Source organism: Manis javanica, chromosome 8, assembly GCF_040802235.1.
Source record: "Manis javanica isolate MJ-LG chromosome 8, MJ_LKY, whole genome shotgun sequence".
Classification (NCBI taxonomy): Eukaryota; Metazoa; Chordata; class Mammalia; order Pholidota; family Manidae; genus Manis; species Manis javanica.
The window spans coordinates 98,675,628-98,703,553 of record NC_133163.1 but is presented as its reverse complement, the minus strand read 5'-3'; the positions used below and the strand labels follow the sequence as shown (position 1 = coordinate 98,703,553).

Here is a 27,926-nt window from a genome sequence, read left to right as displayed (position 1 = left end):
GTCATTATTTTATTTTATTTTGTGCCACAATTATCCTGGGAATTGGGTAAATAATATACTTATATACAGTATATGTCTATTATCTATATATAATAGACATATAAATGTTAATATATATGTGTATATATGTGTTTATCTTTTCAAGTAGACTTCATGATGTCTACGTCTACTAAAATGTATTCTACTTTTGCCCTATTAGTAAACATCATAAAATTCGACACTAATTTAAAGCACATTCCTATAGATAACAAATCTGAGCAATCCCATCACAATTGTAGTAAAAGGAGTGCCGGCCACGCTCAACTGGAAAAGTAAAGAATAACTAGGCACACAGTGGTTGGTCACTGAAGTTCAGCTAGACCTGCCTGAAGGCTGGATAAATGAAGAAAGATTTAGCTAATAGTCATTCGGCTCATCACCAGTTTAGTAGATAAGAAATTGGCTTTGAGGAAAAAGTAAAAATATTTATTCATAGATCAAAATGAGAAGAGATAGAGGAGAGAGAGATTTGTACCTTTCCTCTGCTGGATTGTGATTCTTTGAACAAGAGAAAGAAGCAGATTTCCCAGCATTTGAGAATTTAAGTTCTTTGTTGACTTGAGCAGCTTTCAAGTCACTGACCCAAATACTAGCAGCTCCAATTCCCAATTCCCACTTCCCTTCAAGCTACCCGCCTAGTAAATTTTAAAGGTTTAGCCTCAGTGTTCTATTTCACATTCATGGCATTTGAGTAGCTAAATCTGCATGCAGCTTGCAGACAGCTTCCCTTCTCCCTTATTATAGTTGGCTGTGAAGCTCAAACAATAAACATTTAACAAGTGGAATGCTTTTTCCCTTCAGTCTTCTCAGCAGGCTTCGTAAGGGACTACAGTTTATTTGGACTTAGGGGAACTGACTTCCACAGGGCTCAGGAGTGAGCCTTATGCAGGACTGGTCACCACTGCTGACTTTTTCCCTTTTGGGAAAGAAGAGAAAATTATTTTAGCAAGCGCTTTCTCTGCTCTCTGACTTGGCTCTCTCTAGGAGTACATGATGTGCTATTTCAGTGGTCAGCATTCAGTAAGAAAAGAAATTAGGGATGCGTATTTGTTAACTGAACAAAGTAAGTGTTCTAAAAATTAGTTCACCACATCTTACAGCACAGGAAGATGTAATATATTTGCTATTTCTTATGCAATTATATTTCTATTTCTTATATTTATATCTTCTATTTCTTTTCTGTAGAAGTAGAAGTGGTGGTTTAAATAGATGAGATCTGTGCATATGATATTTACATTATATAACATGAAAGTTGTGTATATTGATAAATACATAGTATATTGCAAGGAGCTCTTTATAATGTTAAAAAACTTAATATTTTGTTCATCCTCTGTATATATGTGTGTGTATGTATATACATAATTATATATATATTCTAACATTCCACTCAAAATCATCTGAAGTTGAAAAACAGTAAAATTTTTTTGACTCAGGTGCTATTTATTTTTTTCAAATAGGTTTTTAGTTTTTTTAGAACAATTTACAGAAAAATATAGATTTACAGAAAAATTAATACAGTATAAAATTTCCCATATAGTTTCCCTTATTAACATCTTACATCATCTTAACCTTTGTTACAGTTAATGAACTAATATGGATACATTATTATTAACTGATGCCCATAGCCCGTAGATGTCCTTAGTTTCCACTTGATGTCTTTTTTCTGTTCCCAGATTGTATCCAGGACACCACATTACATTTAAGAGTCTTGTTTCCTTAGGTTATCTTGACTTTCCTTGTTTTCGATAAACTTGACAGTTTGAGAAATAGTCAAGTATTTTAAAGGAAGCCCCTCTTGGAATTTGATGTTTTCCTCATATCATATTTTTCTTATGGGTTTTGAGGAGGAAGATAACAGATATGAGGTTCCATTTTCATCACATCAGATTAAAGGGTATATATTATCAACTATTTCTTATAAAAATAACTTTCTCCTTTCTTATGGAAAAATTAGAAAATACATATTAAAAAAAACAGAAGAAAATCAAAAGCAGCCATAATCTTACTTCAACTACCATGAATAAAATCACAAGTTACATTTTGGTATGTAAGTTACACATTATCTGTTTCGTATGTTTCTGAAAGATAAAAATCATATTGAAAATACTATTTATAATGTGTCTTTTAGTACATTCTGAAATCTTTACATGTCAGTATATATTGTATATATTTACTCATGGATATGAATGAACTATAGTTAGTAATAATTTTATTATACTTGTATTTAAATTTTATTAGAAGTAATAGTGTTATTATTATAAACACCTTGTAGTTTAGTCTTTATTCATATTTTATTTCCTTATGATGTGGGTGAATGTCTTTGCTAAAAAGTATGCACATATTTGAGGTTTTTGATACATGTTGCTGAGCTGGCATTATTACCCATATCATGTGACAGTACCCATTTCTCTGTGCTCCAGCCAGGGTGAGAGTTACCACTTTCCTGTTTAAAATTTTTACATAGTTACATCCATTACTCTGTTCCCTTATGATTTCTGGATGGTGTTTTTCTACTACTTTTTATAGTTTTATTTTACTTCATAAACCTTGTAGAATTGTGAAATATAACATAATAAAGAGAAGTGCATGAAACATAAATGTATAGCTTAATGAATTATTTTAAACTGAATCCTCATGGAACAATCATTACCCAGGTCAAGAAGTAAACACTCTGTTCCTCCTTCTAGTCAGAACCTTGAGGTTAACTACTATCTTAACTGTTAAAGATATAATTTTCTGGTTTTATTGTTGTTATCTTTCATTCATATCTAAACACTGTAGATCAGGTTTGTCTTTATATAAAGGGCATTCATACATTAGGTGTTATTTTTTCTTCTACAGCTTTATTGAGATATATTTCAAATACCAGAAAATAAACCTACTTGAAGCATATAGTTCAGTGGTGTTTAGTGCATTCACAGAATTGTGCAACCATTACCACAATCTAATTTTAGAACATTTCAGCATCCCCCAAAACAAACCCAGTACCTATCACCAGTCATTCCTCATTACCCCTTCCTGTCCTCACAGCTCCAGGCAATCACTAGTCTACTTTCTGTCTCTATGGATTTGCCTGTTCTGTACATTTCACATAAACAGAATCATATGATATGTGGTCTTTTGCGATTGGCTTCTTTCACTTAGCATAATGCTTTCAATGTTCATTCACATTATAGCAAGTATCAGTACTTCATCCCATTTTATAGCCAAATAATATTATATTATATGAATATACCACATTTTACTTATTCATTCATCAGCTGATAAATATTTGGATTTCTACTTTTTGGCTATTATGAATTAAGCTGTTATGAACATTTGTGTACAAATTTTCTGTAGACATGTTTTCATTTCTCTTAGATATGTATTGAGGAGTAGAATTGCTATGTCATGTGGTAACTTTATGTTTAGCATTTTGAAAAATGGTCATACTGTCTTCAAAAGTGGCTACACCATTTTGTATTCCTATCAGCAATGTTTGAATTTCCTCATATCCTCACCAACACTTGCTATTTTACATTTTTTAACATTATAGCCCTCCTGGTGGATATGGAATGGTTTCTCATTGTGGTTTTGATTTGCTAGTGATGTGGTTTTGATTTATTGGCTAATTATGTTGAACATCTTTTCATGTGTCATTGGCCATTTGTGTATCTTCTTTGGAAAATTGTCTATCCAAGTATTTTTGCCATCTTAAAATTGGATTATCTTTTAAATGCTTAGTTTTAGGAGTTCTTTACATATTCCAAATACAAGTTCCCCATCTGGATATATGATTTACAGATATTTTCTCCTATTTTGTGGGTTGTCTTTTCACTTACTTGATAGCATCCTTTAATGTAAAAAGTATTTAATTTATGAAGTCCAACTTTTGCTTTTTTCTTTGGTTGCCGTGCTTTTTGTATATAAGAAACCATAGGGTCCTGAAGATTTAACTTATTTTTCTTCTGACAGTTTCGTCTCTTACATTAGGTCTTGGGTCCATTTTGAATTAATTTGCATATATGATGTGAGGTAGGGGGCTAATTTCATTCTTTTGCATGTAGATATCCAGTTGTCCCAGTTTCAAATATTTGTTGAAAAAGCTGTTCCCCATTAAATTGCTTTGGCACCATTGTTGAAGTCAGTTGACTGTAAATGTAGGGGTTCATTTCTGGGCTCTCAATTCTATTCCACTGATCTAAATATCTGTCCTTATGCCAGTACCACACTGACTTGATTGCTGTAGCTCTGCGGTAAGTTTTAAAATTGGAAAGTGTGAGTCTCCCAACTTTGTTCTTTCTCAAGATTGCTTTAACTATTCTAGTGTCTTGCCTTTCCATATGAATTAAATGATCAATTTGTCAATTTCTGTAAAGAAACCCAGTTGTGATTTTGATAGGGGTTGCATGAAATCCATAGATCAGTTTGGGGGAGTATTGCCTCCTTAACAATATTGTGTTCCAATCCCTGGACACACAGTCTACTTCCATTTATTTAGGTCTTTTTAAATTTCTTGCAGTGTACCAGACATGTATTTTTATAGTTTTGTGGTTTTCAGTCATATACTAGTCATATACTTTTTTTTGTTAAGTTTACTCCTAGGTATTCTTTTTTGCTGATTTATTTCCTTAATATATTTGCAGGTAGTTTGTTACTAGTGTACAGGAATAAGATTGACTTCATATACTGATCTTACCTGCCACATTGCTTAACTTGTTAATTAGTTCAAATAGTTTCTAGTGGATTACTTAGAATTTTTTACATGCAAGATTATGTCATTTTCTTATGGCATTTTTTGGAAAGCAAAAGTTTAAGATTTTATGAATTCAAATTATCAATTATCTTATAGATCATGATGTTTATGTCTTATAACTCAATATGACAAAAATTTTCAATCATGATTTTTAGAAGCTTAGTTTTAGCTTTTACATATATATCTATGATCCATTGAGTTAGTTTTGTAGTATGGTGTGAGATAAGGATTGAAGTTCATTTTTGTCATAACAATATCCAGTTGATCTAATACCACTTGTCAGAAAACTTCTTTCCCCATTGAATTGCCTTGATATCTTTGTTAATAATCAATCAACCATACATTTGTGGGCCCATTTCTGTACTCCATTCTGTTCCACTGACCTTTTTGCTAATAACAGTCTTGACTCTGTAGCTGTTTTATAGTAAGCCTTGAGATGGGTTGGACAAATCCTTCAACTTTGTTTTCAGAATTGTTTTGACTATTCTAAGTCCATTGTGGTTCAAAATAAGTTTTATGATTATCTTGTCAATTTCTACTAAAAAGTCTGCTGGAATTTTAATTGGGACTGTGTTGAATACAGGTCAATTTAGGGAGAATTGACCTCTTAAGAAATTGCTATTTGTTAATCACAGCTCAATGAAAGCTGAGGAAAGAAGAGAAATTGAGTCTTCCTGTCTGAATATGCTTGCTATACCTCTCCTTTTGTTTAGATCTTCTTCAATTTCTCTCAGTAATTTTTTTGTAGTTTTCAGTGTAGAGATTTCTCTTATATAGATATCATTTCCCTTTAGCTTGAAGAGTTTCTTTTAACATTTCCTTAGCATTTTTACTGCTAATTTTCCTTATATGAAAATGTCCTTATGTTTGCTGATTATAGAATTCTGGATCAACTGATATTTTTTTCATCATTTTAAAGACATGTTCTTTCATTGTCTCTGGCCTCCGCGGTTTCTGAAGAGAAATCTATTGTTATTTAAGCCATTGTTCCAATAGGAAAATTAGTGTAGTTTTTCTTTTGCTGTTTTCAAGACTTTTTTCTCCTTTGTCTTTAGTTTTCAGCACCTTGATTATGACGTGTTTAAGTGTATTTTTTCTTTTAGTTTTTCTCATTCAGGGTTCACTGAGTTTCTTGAAAATGTAAATTTATTGTCTTTTACCAATTTATGAAAATGTTGACCATTATTCCTTCAGATGTCTTTTCTAGCCCTCTCTCTTTCTCCTCCCCTTTTAGGTCTCCTCTGAAATCTTTATATATTGTCTCACGGTTCCCTGAGACACTGGTCATTTTTTTTTTCAACTTTTTTTTCCTGTTACCATATTAGAAAATTGCTGCTGAACTATTTTTACATTCACCCATTCTTCATTCTTTACTCTGTCATCTCTATTTTGTTGAGCCTGTCCAGTGAGAACTTTTTTTTAAAAAAAACTTTCAAATATTGTATTTTTCAACAATAAAATTTATATTTGGTTCTTTTAAGTTTTTATTTTGCTATTGAGAAATCCTATCTTTTCATTCATTTCCAATATAATGCTGCCTGAATCATTGCTGGCTCAGTTTCTGTTGATTAATTTTTCTCCTGGTTTGGTTCAGATTTTCTTCCCTGCTTATTTGCATGCCTGGTAAATTTCGATTGGATGCTGAACATTTTGAGTTTTATGTCTAACGCATTGGATTTCATTGTATTTTTAAAAATATTGTTCATCTCTTCTGTGACACACTTAAGTTATCTGGAATCCATTTGGTCCTTCCAGGGCTTCTTTATAGGCTTTGTTACATTAGATTTAGAGCAGCCTTTAATCTGGGACTAATTTGGCCCCATTATCAAGGCAATGTTTGATGGTCTGTGAATTTGGAGGTCTTTCCATTATGGTTCGTTGAAGCACAAAATATTCCCAGTCCTATCCTTTTCCTGTGGCACTTTCCCTGGCCTCGCATACATGTATACATGGATTCAGGGATCTTCAGAACTCTGAAGCCACCTTTCTCACAGTATTTCTCCCCTCCAATTGTAACTATTTGGTCTCCCCAAACTGAACTCTGCAACTCAGTGAGACTGTTGGGCTTTCTTTGGGTTTCCTCTCCCTGGGCTATACAGGCTGAATGCTGCAGCATCTGGGGCTCACCTTGTTGGTCTTCCTTCTCTCAGGAATCACTTAGCTGGGCTGCCTATCTAATGATTGAAAACTATTGCTTCATGTAGATGACCTGGTTTTCTAGTGCTTTAAGGCAGGAAGACAAATCTGGTCTTTTTACTCTGTTATGGTGAGCAGAAGAAATTCTCATTCCTGTTTTGAAATTTATTGAAACCGAAGTTGGGATAAAATTGGCATGGCTTTTATTTTTGTTATTTTTTCCCCAATTGCCCAGCAATCTACCCAGACTTATGTTTTAGTGAAAGAGATACAGAAATCGTTGGTTGGAATAACTAGTGTTTTACTGTTCATTTCCTCTTTTATTTTTGTCATGTTTCTCTTGGAGTCATGAAGGACATGCATTTACAACATGCAGTTTACCAAACTAAAAATGCATGTGCTATTGAAGTTCACATGGTTGAACTCCTTTCAGTGAGGCAGCTGCAATAAGCTTAAGAATGAGCTTCCTGTGAATAAACTTATTTCTGAATATGGGGATGTAGCAAAGGTGATACCCTTGTATATGATGAAGCTTAAGATTATTTCTGAAATACTAGCATATAGTTGTATAGTTTACAAACGTGGTCACCACTGCAGTTAGTTGCTTTTAACGAGTAACCATGCTTGATGTGTTACTTGATTTAATCTTAAATATGCTAATTTTCCTTTAGCATTGTGCAGAATGAAGACCCAGACCAGGAGCTTTCCAAAGATGAGGTCATTCTGAAGCTGCAAGGGGAAGTGCAGCGTTTGCTGGGTAGCAACTCGCTGAAGCGTCACCTGGTGTGTCAGCTACAAAATGACCTCAAAGGCTGTCGTAAGGAAATTGAGGATCTCCAACATGTGGAGAAGAATGAAAGAAACATCAAGGTTGAGGTTCGTAGAGTTTGTACAGTTAAAAAGCCATTTAAAAAAATTTTTATTTTATTTTATTTATTTATTTATTCATTTTTTTTCTTTGAGAGGGCATCTCTCATATTTATTGATCAAATGGTTGTTAACAACAATAAAATTCAGTATAGGGGGGGTCAATGCTCAATGTACAATCATTAATCCATCTCAAGCCTAATTCTCGTCAGTCTCCAATCTTCTGAAGCATAATGAACAAGTTCTTACATGGTGAACGAATTCTTACATAGTGAATAAATTCTTACATGGTGAACAGTACAAGGGCATTCATCACAGAAACTTTCGGTTTTGATCACGCATTATGACCCATAAACAATCAGGTCAAATACGAATATTCATTTGATTTTTGTACTTGATTTATACGTTGATCCCACATTTCTCCCTCTATTATTATTATTATTTTTATTTTTAATAAAATGCTGAAGTGGTAGGTAGATGCAAGATAAAGGTAGAAAACATAGTTTAGTGCTGTAAGAGGGCAAATGTAGATGATCAGATGATCAGGTGTGTGCCTATGGACTAAGTATTAATCCAGGCTAGACAAGGGCAGCAAGACATCCACGGATGCAGAAGATTTCTCTCAAAGCAGGGGGGGTGAGGTTCTGAGCCTCACCTCTGTTGATCCCCAAATTCTCACCTGATGGCCCCCATGCGACTGTGCCTGTCTTAGGTTGTTCCTCCCTTGAGGAATCTTACCCGTCTCTGGCTAACCAGCCATCTTCCGGGGCCATACAGGGAAATGTAAAGTTGGTAAGTGAGAGAGAAGCCATATTGTTTGAAAAGGTTAGCTTTTTACTTCTTTGCACATTTATGCCCTGTGGCTTCTATGCCCAGCACTTGTCTCGAGGTATCTTTACCACCTGGAGGAATTATGATACTCGGTAACTTCGATATGAGGCACGAATTCTATTTAAGGGTTGTAATTAGGAAGGAAGAAGAAAAGCTATAGAGGTAGCATATGGAAGGAAACATGGGAGGATTGATTATTTCTTTGACATATCTTCTTGTAGAGTACCTTAAGTATGTATAGGTTTTAAACTACTAACTAATTTGCACACACATATTAACATAATAGGAATACGGTGACATAAACAAAGCAAATCTATAATTACCATCCATCTCCAGTGAAGCCAAGAAAACCATTTAGACACCCTAAGCATTTGCGAAAATTTATCTATGATATGGTGGATATTGTCCAACTGTACTTGAACAATCAGACAAATTAAAGCAGCCCATTTCTGGGATCTGTTCACATCCCATATGTTCTTTTAACCGTAGATAGTCTATAGTCATGAGATTTTGGAGTGCTACAACTTGCACCCCTCCCAACTCCTGGTTGAGTTCCAACAGTACAGATCCGGTCAAATTCGTTGTCTCACTGTATGCACATGCCAGCCTAGACATCTCCCTCCTCATTCCTATGGCAAGTCCAGGAGACGATGGGCTGGATGCAGCCACAACCGCAGCATTGTTCAGATCCCTGTGGAGGCTTTTTGATGATCATCCCCCAGCACAAGTCCTCCAGAGAGTGCTGATGCCGGAAGCTCCTCCTCATATCGTATCTTAGTTCATTTTCTGGGTATTCAAGCTAGGCCTTGATCTTCTGCATAGAAACAAACAGACCCTTTGCCCACACTTTGACATGCCCTCTATACCACTGTGCAGAACTCATTGGAGGTCAGCACACAGTAACTGCTTAAAAAAGCCATTTTTAAAAGCCTTAATCAAGAAAATGCTTACAATTTTCGTAGTTAAGTTAAACCTTTCGAAGCATTTGACTTTTTTTAGAAGTAAAGTTTAAAGAAGGAAATGCCATGCAAAGGAATATATTCTCTGGTTATCCTTGGCATCTAGTTAATGAGATGCCAATTAGGAAAAATTCCTTTACCACAAATCCAAGGGAACATCGTACATAACAAAGTGTCTGCATTTCCTCAAGATTGGCTTGTACTAACAGAGCTCTGAAATTGAGTTAAATTGACAGTGAAGTTCTTTAGCATTTTGTCTGTGAGATTTCTCTGGTCTGTGTTTCTACAGCAGGAGTCATTCTGCATAAAGAAGATAATTATATAGTGGTGGTATTATGGGGGGGAAGGCACAGAATCAGGTTATGTCAATTAGTGAAATCTACCTTATATCCTTCAGTTAGTCCCCTTACTTTACAGATGAGGAAATGAAACTGGAGGAATTTGTGAGGTTACAGTCAGTCTTTAGGCAAACTTAAACTGAAACACTTGACTAATAAATAGGTACTAAGTCAAGGTTATTTCCCCAAGACCACACCCTCACAGAGTTCTTTGCCCTCCCTTCACAGCAGCTCATTTTGCTCTTCCATATGTCCAAACCCAACCCGTCTACCATTCCAATGGAAAATAATCCCTAGAAGGAAAGGGAAGGGAGGAAATGAATGTAGGTAGTATATTCCTTTTCTTCCTGGATAGAAAAAATATTTTACTTCCTTTTTTTGGCCTGTTTAGTATTTCTTGATCCTTTAAACTAGGGATTGTGTTCATCAAAATAGTCCTATTAAAGCAAAGTATGTAAGATGTTCTGTGGTGCTTATGATGGAATCTTAATTGTGTCTAACTTATCTTCCAGAAATAATAGTGTATTTTCACTGTTAAAAACCCTGCCCAGTCTGGTTCCTTCTGAAGGAACTCTATTTAATGAGTACAAGATTGATTTCAATGTCAATAACCAAATGAGGAAGAACCATCTTCCCCCAGCACATTTCACATCTTTAACTCAAGCTGTCTTGTTCCCATGTTTCTTAAAAAGAATCGTAATGGACACTTGTCTCAATTTGTGTTGGATTAGAGTTGATTATTTTAAGCATTTTGGGGTGAGTACCTGAGATTTAGGAGAGTGGGAACCTTGTTTTGAGTCTGAGCCTTAGCACAGGTATCACGCTGCTTGCTTTGTTTCATATTGAAATAAGTAGTGGCATTTGTTCTACAGAAACACTTTTCACATGTGTGACAGTTGATGGTGGCTGTCCCTTATGTTTTTTTTAACCTTTCCATTTGCCACTGTAGTCTGGTTGATTAATAGATTGAAGGGAGCTCTCTCATCTTCAAATACTCTTTTTGTCTAGCTACCTTTTTGCCATCATGATTTTTCAGCAGTCTACATTCAATTTTTCTTAAAAGTGTGACTTCAGCCCTTACTGTTTATATCTATTTTGTTTAAACTTGCTCTATGGGAGTTCCTTGGGAGTATGGTCTTGATAAATTTCTGCATATTTGCTCAGTAAATATTTGTTGAATTGGTGCACATAATGATCCACATCCTAGATGGGGGAAGGGAGAGGAAGTAGTAATTTAACCAACCGGTGTTTTTTTTTAATGAACCTTCAAATTCACAGTCATCTAATTAGCCCATGGATACCCTCAAACTTTGCCTTTGCCTCTTCTCACATCGTTTCTTATGGGGGTTTTCTATTTAGTCTGTAAATTCAGAAAGCATGGTTGGGAGGTATGTGGAAGAAAAGCAAAAATCATTCCAGTTTAAGCTTTTTTTTTTTAAAGCTGCTCTTTGCAAGATCTTGTGGGATTCACTGGAAAGAAACGATGGCCATACCTTGAAGGAACTGACTCTAGAATAGGATTTATCCAATAGAAATACAGTAGAGCCACATATATAATTTAAAGTCTTCTAGTAGTACTATTGGAGGTATTTGGTGAAATTAATTTTAATAATCTCTTTTATTTAAACCAATAAATTTGAAATACTATCTTTTCAATATAATCAATATAAAATTACTAATGAGATGGTTTGCATATTGTGTGTGTGTGCTAAGTCCTTGAAATCTGGCATATATTTTCTACTTAAGGCACTTCCAATCTGGGCAAGACATGTTTCAAGTGCTCAATAACCATATGTGGTTAATGGCTACCATATTCAACAGTAAAGAGCTACAAGAAAATAGACATTTATAACTTTGGGTAATAGTTAAATGGTGCTATTAAGAGGGATAATTAACCAGAGTTGAGTGCGGGAGTGGGGTGGTAAGGCAGCCTTTGTGAAATCTTAGAGGAAGGAACATTTGATCTCTGTCCTCAAAGGTAAATCCAGGAGAGAAGTTGGGAAGGGACATTTCAGCCTTGACTAGAACTGTATAAGAGGATGTAGCAAATAAGCAGTAACTAGAGGGTAAGACATGTGAATAGAAGTCTATATTACACAACCTCAATCTTACTGAAATCTTTAATAAGGCCAAAAACATATGTCTCAATATCAGCTTTCAGAATGATTATAGCTGGCATTAAATACTGATGTTAACAAAGTAAAATCACATTTCTCTGCTTGCTATAGGAATGTTAAGGGAAAGAACATATCAAACTTCCCTGTATATCTTTTTAAAGAGAACTAGGCCATCAAGTCTCCCTTAAAACTTTTCTAAGTATGAACAAGGTCCGCAAAAATATTTACTATGTTGTCTTACTTGGCATGTTCCTTTTATGATTATTTTTAAAATATTGATATAGTTACTGCTTTATATACACCTTACAGTAAGTACATTTTATGCTTGTTTATGTCCATCTTATGCTGAACAACTTAAAATCATTACGCAGGTCTTTTTTTGTTTTCATGTCATATAACTACTCCTAGGAATACCGCTTTATGACATTTCTAAGCTAATCCATGATTAGGAGTCTACCCATACATAGCACTATGTGATAATTGGGAGTGGATCAAATACTGTGCTATTCATTGCAATTGAACAACAGAGCCAATAAGGTAGAATGTGGTAAAGGCCTTAGGATGTGGTAAAGGCATACTAACAGTCAGAGCCCACATCTACACTGAACTTTTTGTAAGCATCATAAGTGAAAACACAGAGGCCTGTCTGTGTCTGATACTCAATAGAGATTGTTACCTTACTACAAGTTGTGGTTAAAGCCATACTCTGACTCAAAGGTACTTGACAGGTACTTGACAGGTAATGTTCAATAGCCAACTTATAAAGTTCCTAGCTAGAATCTTTTTAGACATAGAAATTAGGAAGATAGTCTGAGAATTGGTGTATTATGTCTTGTTTTCTTGAAGATGGCTTCCATACTTTTAGATGGATTTTTCATACATTTATATGTTTCATTGAAGATGTATCCCACTTTTAGAAATGTTGTGATATTCAAGTGGTCTTTTTCTTTTTTAAAGATTATCATGAGGATTTTGTGCTGACAAGTACAAGTATCTAGTTCCTGTGTGTGCAATAATATGTCAAAACTGAATGTAATAACTAGTCATGAAAGTCATTTTCAGTATATCAGTATGATATTACTTTTATTCCTAGTAATAAAAACTCACCAGTGGGGAGGGAAGCATAAATGAATATCATAAACTTTAAAAGGTGGAGATCAAGTTAAAAAAAGGAAAGACATTTGAATGAGGCAGTAAAATCCTTTAACATCTCATTACTACTCTCAAATCTGGAGAGAAGCTAACAGAGTAGCTATTCTTAGCTTTCCCCTCTTCTGGCTGAGCTAGCTTCTGAAAAATGATGGCAAGTAGAAAGGGGAAAGTCAACAACCAGAGCAGTCTCCCTCTGAAGGAAGTGAACTCTATAAATTGGAAGACCTAGCCAAAGCCTTGGTGTCTGTCACCCCACATAGGAATAAGATACACATACCTGTGTGTCCCCATCCATGAGTAGAATGAACCTTGGTATAGGATATTTTGTAAACATTGTGGAAGAGAGTTCAGAGTTGAGGTAAATACATAAACCAACAAGTCAAATAAAACAGAGAATTTTCCAAAATCTCTGTGACCCCCTCAATGAATAAATAACTCATAAAATAGATAAGGAAAACAGACGGTAAGAGGAAAACGCAGTCATATACACAAATATGAGAAATGAAAAGCAAACAATGGAGGGCATGTAAGAGGTTCCTTAAGATGGCAATACAGGAAATGCAAAAGAAAGCCATTGTTAGATATCCTTTTCCCCATCAAATACAATGACTGTTTAAAGACAGTCAACGCCATTAGAGGTGAAGAGAGTTGGACAGATTCTTATGCACTACCTGGCAGTACACTTGTACAACTTCTGGAAATAATTTTCCAAAGCCTATCATGAGTCTTAAAAATTGTACTTACTGAATAAAATATATATCTATGAGTTAATAATAATAATAAGTATAGATACAGCATAGATGCTAAGCTTAGTGGGAGAAAGTATGACAGAAAATAGAGAATGTGCATTATCTCACAGTATCTTCTCATAAGATACATATTATTAATTATAAGTGGAAAAATAGTAACTTTACAATCGTGGTACCTGCAGACACTACCTTCATCAATTGATCATCTCCAGTGGTGAGACATGATGTCTCCTGAAAAGCACACACATCCCTTCAGTACCATTCATGCCAAAAATGTATAACCTGAATTTAATAATGACGTAACATCACAAAACCCAACTTAAGGGACATCCTGCGAAATAACTGGTTAGTAGTTTTCAAAAATGTCATGGGTTTGAAGACAAAGGCTGAAGAACTGACCTGGACTGGTGGAGACTGATGACACATGGCAACTAAATGCCAGTGGGATTACAGATTGGATCCCGAGCCAGAGTAAGGACATCAGAGCAAGGCTGGAAAATTGTGCATGAGGTCTGTAGATTAGTTAATAGTATTGCATCCTAGTTCATTGTCTGTTTTTTTTTTTTTCATTGTCTGGTTTTGAGAATTGTACTGTGGTTGTATTTGGGGATGATGTGTAAAAGGTATATGGGAATTATTTGTGCTGTTCTTGTATTTTCTCTTTCACGATGGAATTATTTCAAAACTAGTACTTAGAATTTTTTAAAAACCTAAAACACTTGATTTCTTTTTATCATTTAGACCAAAACAGATATTTCAGAAAAACCAACTAATCAGTTATGGCCTGACTCTTCTACCTCTGATATGACTGTCAAAGATGATATTCTGCAACTTAAAAATGAAATTCAAGTTTTGCGACAACAAAATCAGGTGATTAAAAACATTTCCTCTATTTTGTAAGAATTTCCATGGCTTCATTAAGTTCAAAGGATATAATAGACTTTTGAAAAACATAGAGACAGTGTGCGTTAGTATACATATATATTTAGTAGGTGATTAAAGATTCCAGTGATTTCCCTTTCCTACAGGTCAGGGGGTAGTAGTTCCATTAGAAGGTAAGTTTGTAATTACAGTTTCCTGTCTATAATAGCATGGCTAGTGGAGGTGTTCTTTCTTGCCTGGCCAGCTGTTGGCCAAAAAGTAAAACCTTGCTATGTATACAGTTGTGAAGATTATTGAATTCTAAGACTTATTTTTAGGCATTAGTAAGCCAATGCTTCTCTGGTTCAATGTTTTCATGCATTTCAAAATAAATACAAAATTTTAACTTTTAGTCCTGCCAGAAGGCTACTTGTCAAATAAATGAATATTACTCTTTTAAGGCATGAAGAGATTCTTGTAGAATTATAAACATGTTACTACTTCAAACAATGTTATATAGGGTAGTGATAAAATACAGAAGATGCTAAAAAATGAGATCAGACTTACCAGTGAAAAATGATGTTTATTTCCTCTAAACACTTTATTCTTTTGTATCTAGGAACTTAAAGAAACTGAAGAAAAACTGAGACATGCCAATCAAGGTTTATGTAATCAAATGAGACAAATGGTACAAGATTTTGACCATGATAAACAAGAAGCTGTGGATAGGTAACATCCAACAGAAGCCTGATGCCTGCCTCTGGGCTCCCTTCCCCTGCTCCCCCCAAAAAAGATTCAAGAGAAACGATAGAGTGAATCTTCCCTGTTGAGATCTTGGATTTGGAGGAGATGTCTCCCTAGCTTCTCAAATTAGAATTTGGAATGCATTTTTCATATAAATGATATTATGTAGTGAGTTGGGTTCTGTAACTCCGTCCAAAATGCAGTTCATTGAAGTAGGATAGCTTAATGGTTTTCTTTAAAGGCTAGTCTGGGAAGTTATTCTTTATAAGGAAAAAATCTGTGGGACGGAATATGTCTTCTAAATACCAAGCCATAAACTTGGAAACAGACTCTTGGAACATAACTTGTGTGGGGTACTGCTAGTGTTTGCGTTTAATATTATAGATGACTTGGAATTTTGGAACTATACCTTCTATCACTTCAATTAATTTTTTATAAACAGAAGCCCTCAACACATAACTCTGAAGAACTGGGGCATTCTCACATTTAAGTTTAATTCTTCTCTGGAAACATTTGAAGAAAGAAAATTTTGAAGATCCTCAGATGGTCATCTATTGAAAATTAATTATTACTACACTTACAGTTGGGGAAAAAAAGAAGCTGACCTTAATTATAATCTGCATTAGAGGGAACAAGTGGGGAGGAGGGAAGGGAAACCAGTCCACCTTAGTGTTTCTAGCATTGCCGGGCACTGCCATAGATTTCTGCTGTTCACTGTCTGTTTCTAGGTGTGAGAGGACTTACCAGCAGCACCATGAAGCCATGAAAGCCCAAATACGTGAAAGCCTGTTAGCAAAGCATGCTTTGGAGAAGCAGCAGCTCTTTGAGGTGTATGAGGGGACTCGCCTGCAGCTTAGGTGAGGGGAGTTTAGCTGCCCTTTGAGCCATAGAGGCAACATTCTCTATTCCATGGTTGAGAGGAACATTGTTTGTTCTGCAGTCCTTGTATTTTTTTGTGTTCATTTAGTTGCTGGTTTTGTGTATCCAAGGTCTGACTTAGATAAGATGAATAAAGAGATGGCTGCTGTGCAAGAATGTTACCTGGAAGTGTGCAGGGAGAAGGATAATATAGAACTGACTCTCAGGAGGACCATTGAAAAGGAACAGCAGGCTCAGGAGAAGAAGGTACAGTACAAGCTCATGTCATGTTTCCTTCATTTCTCTGTCCTTGCTGTTGTCATTGAAACCAACACCCTTGTTCCCTTGTGAAATGGGGAAGACATATGTGGAACCTCTTTACTCTGGGCTGTATCATCATATAGCGAATAAATATTGAAACTAATAACTGAAATGATTATTAAAACCTTAGTAGAAGGCATCTATATGGAAGAAAGTGTTTCGTCCTTATAGAAAGAGTTCTAAAAATAAGCAAGAGTGGTCCCAAGTCACTTTGAGTTTGAAACCCAGAGATCTCTTGCAGTCGTTTGTTGGCTGCTTAGGTGGCTCTGCATAGTCCTGTGAACACTGAAAGCACAAAATACTCCCTCAGAAACATATTCCTCTGACCCACTTCTCTCCCAGTATCTAAGTGCCATTTTATTCTCCTGGGGAGAAGGGCAGGAGTTTGAACTTGGGTCTCATGGGTGGAGAAGGTAGTGACATGCAGCTGTAAGGAGCAAGGTCACAGTGTGAGTGGGACCTCTTCGAGGGAAGCTCTCAGTTTGCAGAGAAGCTGGAGGGGCTTATGAATTGCAGTATACGCTTTACTCCTGCCCGGGCCCTCCAGGTCGCCTTTGGTGAGTATCCAGGAGTGAAGTCACATGTGAACGGTTGCCCCTCCTCTCTTCTTCCCTGCTCTGGCCGGAGGGTCATCCACACACACGTCTGACTCTCCCTTCCACTGTGGACCGGCCTGCAGACCACAGCTTGAAAGCCACCTGCATCAAGATCAGAAAATATTTTTAAAGGCTTGAATAAATATTCTATACAGAGGTTTCTGAATAAGTTACATTAAAGCAAGCTATTGCTACGACAGACTTCAAAAGAAGAGTAAAGAGCAGGCGAGGCATTCAGTTCTTCTACTATGTTGATTATTTTTGAATAGATTAATATGGTAAAAACACATGCCATGTATACATTTCATCTGGTGAAAAAAAGAATTTCTAAAAGGAGATATTTTAGTGCTGGCAGCATGAAAGCTAGAAGGGATCTTAAATTACCTAAAGAATGAAGGACTAAACTTTCAGTAATGTTTCAGCAATTTTAAATAGGGAGAAGATCTCTAGTGTGGTTCTCTTTTCTCTTTCTTTCTTTCTTTTTAAATATGTAAACTGGCAGGAACGTAAGAGTAGCTCTCTCAAAGAGGTCATTCTTTTCAGGAATATATTTTCTGGTACTTTTAAAAGAATTAATTTGGCTGTAAAACTGGATCTCATACAATCCGTCAGTTGCAGTTAATAGCTCCTACTGACTGATAGTTTGGCTCATGAATGCTTGTGCACTGAGGCAAGAAGGAAAGCTAGAACTGCTCTTTAGCCCTCCCAGAAAACCTTAGATGTTAATTTTCTTTAAAATTTTTAAAATGTCATACAATGAAGTTAACTTTTTCTTTTGGTGCACAGTTCTATAAATCTTCAACACATGTATAGATCAATCAGCCTAAAAAATTGCCTTTGCTTTCCCTTTGAAGCTATCCACCCCGCACTGAAATGTCCAGTGTACTGAGGGTATTAGAAGTTTAAGTCCTTCCTTCTCTGGGAATTGTTTAGTTTTTCATTCAGATTTATAAAAGCCCTAGAAAGCTTAGTAGTCATTAAAAGCCAATCAGTAAGCACTCTTTAAATTTGAGATTTTATGTAATCTTTTCATGTCCTCCAGAGGTAGGCCAACATATGCCATCTGTTTTCCTAGGTAGTGTTTTCACATTCATACAGTAGAAACTTCTCTGCAGAGCATGAGCCATTTTCCTGCAGTTGACCATTAGGCTGGAACTAGTCTGGAAACAGAATTTATAAGGCAGACACCACCAAGAATCCTGGCGTGTATTTCCCTGTTTCGTATGTGCCCTTGTCTGACACACTTGATGAGTCAGGCTGTGGGTTAAAAGGGAGCTCAATTCCACATTTTAAAACTTTTATTAACACGGAACTTGCCTCAAAAGTTAACCTAGCTTGTTCAGAGAATGGGAAAAATGTCATGGACACAGAACCTTCAGAGTCGGTAGTTATCAGTGGAGGCCACAAGGCAAAGATGAGAACATGCCCATTCCTATATACACATTAATACAATTGTAATAAATGCTAACTCAGTTCTTGGAATTGTTTTGCCATCAGAGGCATGCAAAACAAGTTTAAATGTTTTAAAACTACCCAATACAGCTTTCCCTTTAATGATAAAACTTTTTGAATTAGATATTCCTGCAGTATGTTCAGATGGCAGACTCCTATGCCCAATAAATCTATTATTTTTCCTCTGTAAAGAGAGAGAAGCAAAGTTTTCCTCACTGTGGTGTATTGCAAAAATAGTCACACACCTTCCCCCTCCCTAAATGCATGCCCCTGCAATGTGACTTTTTAGCTGTCCTCAGTGAGAGGTAGTGTGCCGCTCATCTCTGGAATCTGATCTTGGCCATATCACTTACTTTGGCATAATTAATAAACATTATGCAAAAAGAGGCTTAAAAAGCAGTTTTGCACTGAGGCTTGCAAGCTGGATACTCTTGGGAACCCTGTGACTGTCACCATGTGAATGATCTGGGATAACTTGCTGGATGGTGACACAGGTGACCAAGTCATGGCCGTAGAAGACATCAAGCCAACCACCAGACATGTGAGTGAGGCCGTTGTAGACCACATAGCCCCAGTTGCCTGCAGAGATCAGACCAGTCAACATCCAGCTGACCCACAGAATCATGAGAAATAATAGATGTTTGTTGTTTTAAATATCTAAGCTTCGTCTGGTTTATTATGTAGCGAAGCTAACTGATATACTCACAAACATACAAACACAGAAAATTTATAGCAATTTTCTGCTCTAGGTCAAAAGGAAATGCAGATATATGGAAACAACTCCTGAATGATAGACGTATGCAGATAAGACTATGAGAATTCCTTCTGCAGTCAAGCAAAAATAGTAACAGTGAAAATAGGATGTGACACTGGACAACTTTCTCCACCACATGGTTGAGACCATCCAGTCGTCTTAATACTGCTGTAGTCTCCATGACCTGATTGTGACAAAGTGGGTCCCTCGACCACCAGAGATCTTCCAAAATCATATAACACTGAATAAACACAGATATCATCTTGGCATTTGCCAGTAGTGTAGAGAAATCAGATGGCAATTAAGACAGAGGTAATCCAGGTCAGCTGTGAGCCAGAAAAAACAGAACCAGATTGTCAGGAATCAGAAATAAAGCCAAGGAGACACGAGCTACTGCTGTGACGCTGTGCGGCAGTAGGTGCGTGAGGTTGCTCCGCCGCCCTCAGAGGCTGTAGTTTCAGACTTCTCACGGCATCTTGGTGGGACCTCCCGAAAACCCCAGCATTTTCCAAACAGAAACTCTCATAGTTTTGGTCCCTAATACACTTTTATTAGACTTTTCGGAACAACTGGCTTTCTAGAATGAATAGAAAATGGTGAATTGAGTAGTTCAAATTATTAAAGTTTAACTGACACTCGATAAAAAGTTTTGTCTTTGCTAATGATGAAATAATGCTAATCTGGATTTATCATGGGATGCTTAGCTTTTAGGATAGAACAATAATTTTTGGCTTATGTCAGATTACAGGTCTTTTGGAAATGTGAATTTTTTCTGGGCTCAGATACCTGATGGGTCCCATGATAGTTGGGGTGTAAACATAAATGTCAGTTTTACTTTTTTTAAAGGAGTATTTGGTCTTCTAGGAATGTATTGTATTAGTGCTTTTTCTTTTAATACAGCCACAGGTATATTTTGTACCCTTATATTGGAGATGTAAGCAGGTCTTCACACTACAGTTTCTTCACCTAACTGGTTTAGCATGTAGGAACATCTGTTGTCCTCTTGCTGCTGTCTCTATATGCATTTAACCTTTATTTCATGAATTTGACAGAGAATATTAGTGTTGTACAGAGATACTTGAATTTTGTTTAAAGAGACAGCTATTGGAGGAAAGAGAAGCATATGTAAGCAAACTGCCAGTGGAACTTGGAGAAAAGTAGAAGATACTCCTAGGATGGAAAAGAAAAAGTGGCTGAAACAAGGAACTGATGTTAAACAGCAGGTTGAAAATGAGGTGATGTTAACCAAAGCACAGTGGGATAAGGAACAGAAAGAGGCATGGGCCAGAACTTCTTTCTAGTCACCATGTTTTAAAATGTAGTATTAACTATTAAGAGATTTCTTTTCTGAGCAGATATATAATTTTTAATTGCCAAGTACATATATCATCATTATATTTCTCAGAATTGGGCTATTAGCATCTTACACAAGTTTTGTTTTTTAAAACTTCCACCTCTTGATTCTTCAACTCAATTCAGGGTATAATAGATGTTTTGGAACACTTTCTTGATTTCTCAAACTAAAACCATGATCTAATTTCATATTGTGAAATGATTTCTGATAACTCTAGACCAACCTATAATTAACAAATAAGTAACTCCTATTTTGGATTAGAAGAAAGGACTAATGACTGGGCAGGCTCAGAAGCATAAAACATTATCTCTGCTAACCTAAGTAGCAAAGGAGACTAGCAAATGCTCATAGTTTCTTAGAAAGTTAAGGTTCAAATTACGATCTTTAACAACATAGTGGGAGTGAAATAAATTTTCAAGCTTACTTAAACTAGTCTCCTGTCCACAAAATTGCTATTAGGTTTGGGACTACCTCAAGATTCAATAGTAGACCACTGTCCTGACCTTTGGCCTCCTCATCTCCCATTCCCTCCCACAAGTACCATTTCATTAATCATATGCTGGCACCTTAAATTATTTTACTAGTCATTTCTTAACATAAAAATGTATATACTGGAAGGCACAAAGCAAATCCCCTATTTTTACATTTCTGCAAATTGTTTTTTAGTTGGATTTGCTAACCAGTTATTTATCAGGGAGATGAGAGAGACAGCTACTATTTTTGGGAGGATGTCAGAAAGCATAAACTGTTACAGAAGATGTCCATTTCAAGTAAATCAATACAACCTGGGGCTGTGGTAGCCAAGGAAGCAGTTTGAGAACCCGGGGTACTCAGGAGATGGGAAACAGGAAAAGGGAAAAGCAAATTTCGCTATTTCATGATTTTGCTCAAGACTATGCTTAGTTTAGATGTATCTCATTACACCGTTGAAAGCAGAAAAGAATCATGAAGACATTTTTCCAATAATGTCCCCATCTTGAATGCACAGTGACTCAGTAGAATTAAATATCATAAAACAAGATTCTAATGTGTTTAAGTAAAACTATTTTTTAGATTATTCAACTTTAGGTTCATTAATTAGACTTACCCAGTCCACTGTGTGGAATGCCTTGTGTTAATGGAAAACACATATTATTAGCAGACATTCCCTTGTTTTAAAAACCATGCCACCTTTGCTGTGGCAATTTCCCAGCTTCCAGAAGGTTGCATCTTGAAAGCAAGAAGGCTTGACCTCACCAAGTATATTTAAATCTTCCATGTAATTTCTTAGATGAGGTTCTATAGATGAGGTCAAAAAAGAAACTTCCAGGATTTACTTGAGAGTGTATTTTCATTGATTACATTTCTAAACCTCATGTATTTACTACAACAATGTCTAGATGGCTTTCAAACACAGCTGTGGTCACTTTTTTGGCTAGCTATTCTAGTCTTTGCTTGACTATTTTTCTCTTCATACGATTTTTCTTCTGAAAACAGATCAAGCAAGAACTTACTCAACAACTTGAAAAGGAGTGGCAGTCTAAGCTGGATCAAACTATAAAGGCAATGAAAAAGAAGACCTCAGACTGTTGCAGCCAAACTGACAGAGGAGCCACCACCAATGTCATTTCTGAGAAGGAGAAGGCAGTCATGTTGGGAGAGCAGAGGTGGAAGGTCCAGCAAGGCCTAGAGCAGGAGAAGGAGCCAGCCAGCAAGGGGAGCTCAAAGGGACTTGAGGTTGGATTGGAACTCAAATATTGTGAAAATATTGCCAAACAGGTAATAGGCAGGTTTATGATAACCAAATTAATGGAACTAACTGCCTATTAATGGAAAGCTATAAAGTGCTACCATTGAACTTGTTCATAACTTTGTACTTGAAAAGTTTTTTGCATTCTAGGGTAGAAAACCTCTTGCAATGTTCCTAACATTTTCTTCCTTATATTGCTGTCACAAAGCTACCGCCCCCTCAGATTTTTTTATATATTCTTTCAGTCTACAAAATGTTTGCTCCTCTGAGGTTAGTCTCAGCTTTAAGATGCCTGAGGTTGAAGATGGTGGTTTTTGCATCTGAATAAAGCACAATTTAATTATGAATCTTTCATATCTAACTCTATAGAAAGTATTCCACTAAGGTAGTTAAGAGATAAGCAAACTTCAAGCGAATAAAGTGTTTAACGATATTTGTGTTGAGACTTACAGAGCTGAATCTGCAGGCATGGCCCTTAAGTGGGACTTTGTAAATCCTTTCTGCCAAAATGTGGTGCCGTGCCTCCCCTTGGAAGCACTCAGAAAGCTAGCTCACTTTTAACTGGGATATATCACTTGATTTCCAAGAAATGTCAAACTGAGAGAAGTATAGCTCTGTGTTAGCAGAATAAAGATGAGTCATTTATTTTATCTCTGTTATCCATTAAGTGATTCTTGAAGTTTTTGGTCTTAGGATGCCTTTACACTTTAAAAAATCAAAGACTCCCAAGAGCTTTAGTTTGTGTAGGTTATATCTATTTACTGTATTGGAAAATAAATCTAACAAATCTTTAAAATACAAGAACACTAAGACAACTTGCCATTGGCTGTCACAGCAGTGACACATTACATAGCATATAGCCTGTGTAAAGCTCTATTTACACATGAAAGAATGGTAATAAAGGATGAATGAGCTCTGAACATTGTTTTTAAAATAGTTTTGAGCTCACAGACCACCTGACAGAGTTTCTAGCCCTCAGAGGTCCTTGAACCTTATATAGTATTATTTATTGTATATTTATTATTTTAGATCTATTTACTTATTAGAAATATGAAGTAAAGTTTTTAAAAATATACTCAGCTTTTGGTAAATACTTGGAAATCTGCCTATTGTTAATTCTATATGATTCTACAGAGAAGCTTTAAAGTATGGAAACATAGGCAAATATATGTAATGTTATCAAGGACATCTTCAATCAGTTAAATAATTTTCTGACATTTGCTATATTTGAATAGAGTTGAGAAAATGTTCTACAGTCAGACATGTTTAAGGAAGCTGCTTTGGTATTTATGCAATTACAGATTTTGTGAAGAAAAACAAATAGCATGAAATAGTAGAAAGGAAATGTTTGTAGTAACTTTTTAAGGAATATAAATTCCTATAGGAACTTTGTCTTACTTGCAATTATTAAATGCATGGAATTTTCCTGTAAATGTATTTAGCATTTTAGTGAGCAATGCAGCCACTTACATCAGCTCTGCTTTTGGTGTATATATGATATATGTATGTATGTATCTGTGTGTATTTCAAAACTAGGAAATAAGGAAAGATTACTTAACAAATGATCTTCTGGTACTTTGTAATGTATTTACAACCAGTTCAACCTCATAATTTATCAAGTCTTACATTTTTGCCCGAATTGATGTTATCACCCTCATTCTTTGGTCACAAACTCATTTTTGACAGCATGAGAATCTGTCGGGTACAAGGCTCTACACTGTACTGGTGCACGCGTGCATGTGTTTATGTTTAGGGCTTGAGGACACTGAAGAGCTGGTGGGTGTACAGACTGGACAGCAGCTGATACCAAGCAGCCTTCCTGTAAATCTTTTTCTTTTTCCCAAGATAAATAGGAATTTGTTGGAAATATTAATTGGTACTTTGCATAAAGCTTTATAATAATGGTACTGACCACGAAATACTTATAGATTTCCACTTCTTGATGTAGCATTTGCATAGATCAGTATGGGAACTTTAGAACAGAAGGATTAGAATCCACTGTTTGGGATAAGGTGAGGTACTTGAAGTCAGTGTAACTAAAGTAGTGCAGTACCATGTAAAACACATGAAATCATAATTGTTATTTGCAAATAGGCTATTCTTGAAATTGTATACCTCAATTTACCTCTTTCTTTTGCAACATCCTGCAGGTAGAAACAGCTGTGCAAAATGCTCGTCATCGATGGCTGGAAGAACTGCCTGAGCTTGCGGAGTATAAAGCCTGTGTAAGAGCAGAACAGAAGAAGTGGGAAGAACAACAAGAGATCTCTGTGGCCAAACGGGTAAGAGCTCTCCCAGAAAGAAGCTTCAGGCGGGCCTCTCTCCTGACTTCTTCTCTCATCTCAGTCAAGAATTATACTTACAGTGTTGTAGAAGGATTAGATGTAATGATACATGTGATGCATAGCTCAGGGCTTGGCTAGTAGTATCTCTTCTTATCATCATGTGGTTGAGAAGACAATATATGTATTTTGAGTCTTGAAACTCTCATAATCAGGAAGATAACCATATTCGTGAAACAGATCCCATTCTGTCTTGCCCTATCTTTAGGAGAAATTGAGAAAAGTTATTTACCTGTTCGTTATTAGCTACAAGATTGTCTTTTCTGCTGTGTCAATAGTCTTACAACATATTCTCCCTGGTGTACAGCCAACTCTCCTTTCCAGAGATGTCATGTTCCTTGACTAGAAACATCAGATATTATAATCATTTTCTCCCAACTTATAAACCAATTCCAATCAAAATGCCAATAAACTGAAAACAGTTCTGAAATTTGACACAGTAATTCTAATATTTATTTGGAAATCCAAAAGGACTAGAGATTTTTGTAATGTTCTGGAAAATAAATAGTAGTCCAGGCCTAACACATAATAGAGTATGTTGGAAAGCAACAATTCAGGCAGTGTTGAGTCACAAAAATAGAATTCTTTTTCATTCAATACTAAGCAGACTTAAGAGATAGGTCCAACTATGATAAAAGCTTAATAAGTTCTTTCAGAACAAGGGAAAGAGGCATTTTCTTTAATAAACAGTTTTATGATAGCCAGATACTTTGGAAAAATTGCTTACCTATACCATGCATCACAAGAAACTAGGTTGATTAAGGAGTTAAACATTTTTAAATGTGGTACAAGAAAAAGAAATTGAGTATTTCAAATCCGTATCACAATAATTCAATGTTGAGGCAATGGACACCAGAGCAAAGAAAGATAAAGTAATAGGATAAAATATGTACAAATATATAAAATATTTTGGTTTTTGTAATTAAAACAAATGTGAGGGGATAATAAAAGTAAGGAAAATAAATTAATCAAACAGAAACATTAATACTACTAGATGATAAGAAAAATAATACAAATTTATAAGAAAAACAATCTTTAGAAAGTTGTACCAAGGATTAAGAACACATAGTCTTCATGAGAAGTCCAAATCGCAAAGTTAAGATTCTATTTTATGCCATATGTATAAATACCCTCTTCTTAATTGTAATATACAAAACATAATAGATTGCAATGACAAGCATATACTACTCTTCCCATGTCACAGCTACTTTGGAAAATAATGTGTAACAGACATTATAAATGATTTGTACATTGTATTCATAATCTTACTACACACATTACTTAAGGAAATAATTCAGCATAAAAAAATCTTTCAATATTATTCTAAAGTTATGTGGCAATACATGGGTGTTTGTTACATTATTTTCTATATTAATATGTTGAAATATTTCAAAAGGAAACTTAAGAGGGAAAAAGAGGAAACAGTATGAGGTATTGCATATATGTCTCAGAGCTCAAAAGTCATGAATAATAAATTGGGTAGAATATAGAAAATAAAATTGGCAAGAGATCTTTCCTTAGAACACAGAAGGCCTGACTGTATGTGAATGCAGAACTACAGAAACCAGGGGACAGTGTGCTGCTCCTCTGACGTCAGTGGGCGTGAGGATCACCTGGAAGTCCTGTTAAAGCAGATTCCCAGGCTTTCCTCCTAGAGATTCTGATGGGTAGATCTGGAGTGAGTCCTGAGAATTAGTGTTTCTAACAGGTTCCTGAGTGATGTGACTCTGCTGATCCCTGGACCACACTTGGGTGTGAATAATACTATTCTAGCTAATTACTCGGCCACAAAGCATAACGTTAACATGTTGCTTGTTCTTCCGCCACACCAAGAGGTGGGCAAGGGCCAGTTTTATAGCATTGGCTGGCAGGTTCTTATAAGATAAGAGTGATCCATCAAGACCTGTGGAAATTTATAACCAGTTTCCAGAAGTAGGTGAGTTGGTTCAGTGATTCCTAAAGTTTGCTGTGAATTGGAGAAACCTAAGGATCTTTTAAAAAGTACTGTTGCCTGGCTCCCATGCCCAGGATTTATGCTTTAATTGGTACAGGGTATGGCGCATCAGGATTTTTAAAAGCTCCTCAGGTGATTCTGATATGCAGCAATATCTGGAACCCCTGAGTCACTGCTGTCAAATTCCTGTAAAAGTACGTGTGAGAGGATGTGCACTTTTGGGGAGGTTGGTGAATTGTCCAGATTCTGGGGGGTTTGCTTCTCCTCCACCCAAGTCACCTGGTAATGGTTTCCAGGCCCCACTGTGACATGATCTGTTTTCCCTAAAAGCACTCTTTGAACATATTTCACATCGCTACTGAATTATTCTCCTGGTAGCAAAAGAATTTTGTTGTGAATTCTTTTGTAAAACTCATCTTAGTTTCCTTAGTAAACTTAAGTGCAATTCAAAATTATTCAGGAGCACACATGATTGAATAAAAGTATGTAATGTGTTTAAGAATCTACATAGGTGAAGATGTTTGCTGAAATTATGTAATAGCTAGAAATTTAGGAAGCAGACAGTCTATCTCAACATCCAGAGCGTATCTACAGTATTGAGTAATAGCAGTTACAATTGTTAGGCCAAGCCTTTGCTGATGCCCACTTCTTTGAACTTTTGTGTCCTTCTTTGAATTCAGTCAGGAAACATTAGAAGTAAAAAGGACTCAAAGTCATTATCCAATCTGCCCACTATATCGGTGAAGACACTAAGTACAGAGGCGATTTAGTGACTTAAAGGCCATACAGACAAAAGTAGCAGTGACTACCTAATATTATCGAGTCATTGTCGGGCAGGCTCCAGACTAAGTGTTTTAAATGCATGTCTCCTTTGTCATTTAATCCTAAAGAAAGCTTCATCAGGTGAGCAGTCATAATTACCCCTATTTTATAGATGAGGAAACTGAGGCTCAAAGAAACTGAAGAATGGGTCTGTGGTCCCCCAGCCAGTACATTCATTCTAGCAGTGTCTCTCCAGCACCTGTTCTGTAAGCACCG

At 36.0% G+C, this 27,926-nt stretch overlaps 1 protein-coding gene across 4 annotated transcripts in view; it reads left to right on the top strand.

Annotated features, from left to right (window-relative positions):
- Positions 1–27,926, top strand: part of CEP152 (centrosomal protein 152) — an 85,510-nt gene that overhangs the window by 37,781 nt on the left and 19,803 nt on the right. For all 4 annotated transcript variants that reach the window (XM_073211776.1, XM_073211774.1, XM_073211775.1 and 1 more), the window contains 7 exons: positions 7,582–7,786; positions 14,665–14,793; positions 15,404–15,513; positions 16,257–16,385; positions 16,518–16,653; positions 22,340–22,621; positions 24,743–24,874. In XM_073211776.1, the coding sequence (XP_073067877.1) occupies positions 7,582–7,786; positions 14,665–14,793; positions 15,404–15,513; positions 16,257–16,385; positions 16,518–16,653; positions 22,340–22,621; positions 24,743–24,874 (1,123 nt within the window). The remainder of the gene's footprint in view (positions 1–7,581; positions 7,787–14,664; positions 14,794–15,403; positions 15,514–16,256; positions 16,386–16,517; positions 16,654–22,339; positions 22,622–24,742; positions 24,875–27,926) is intronic.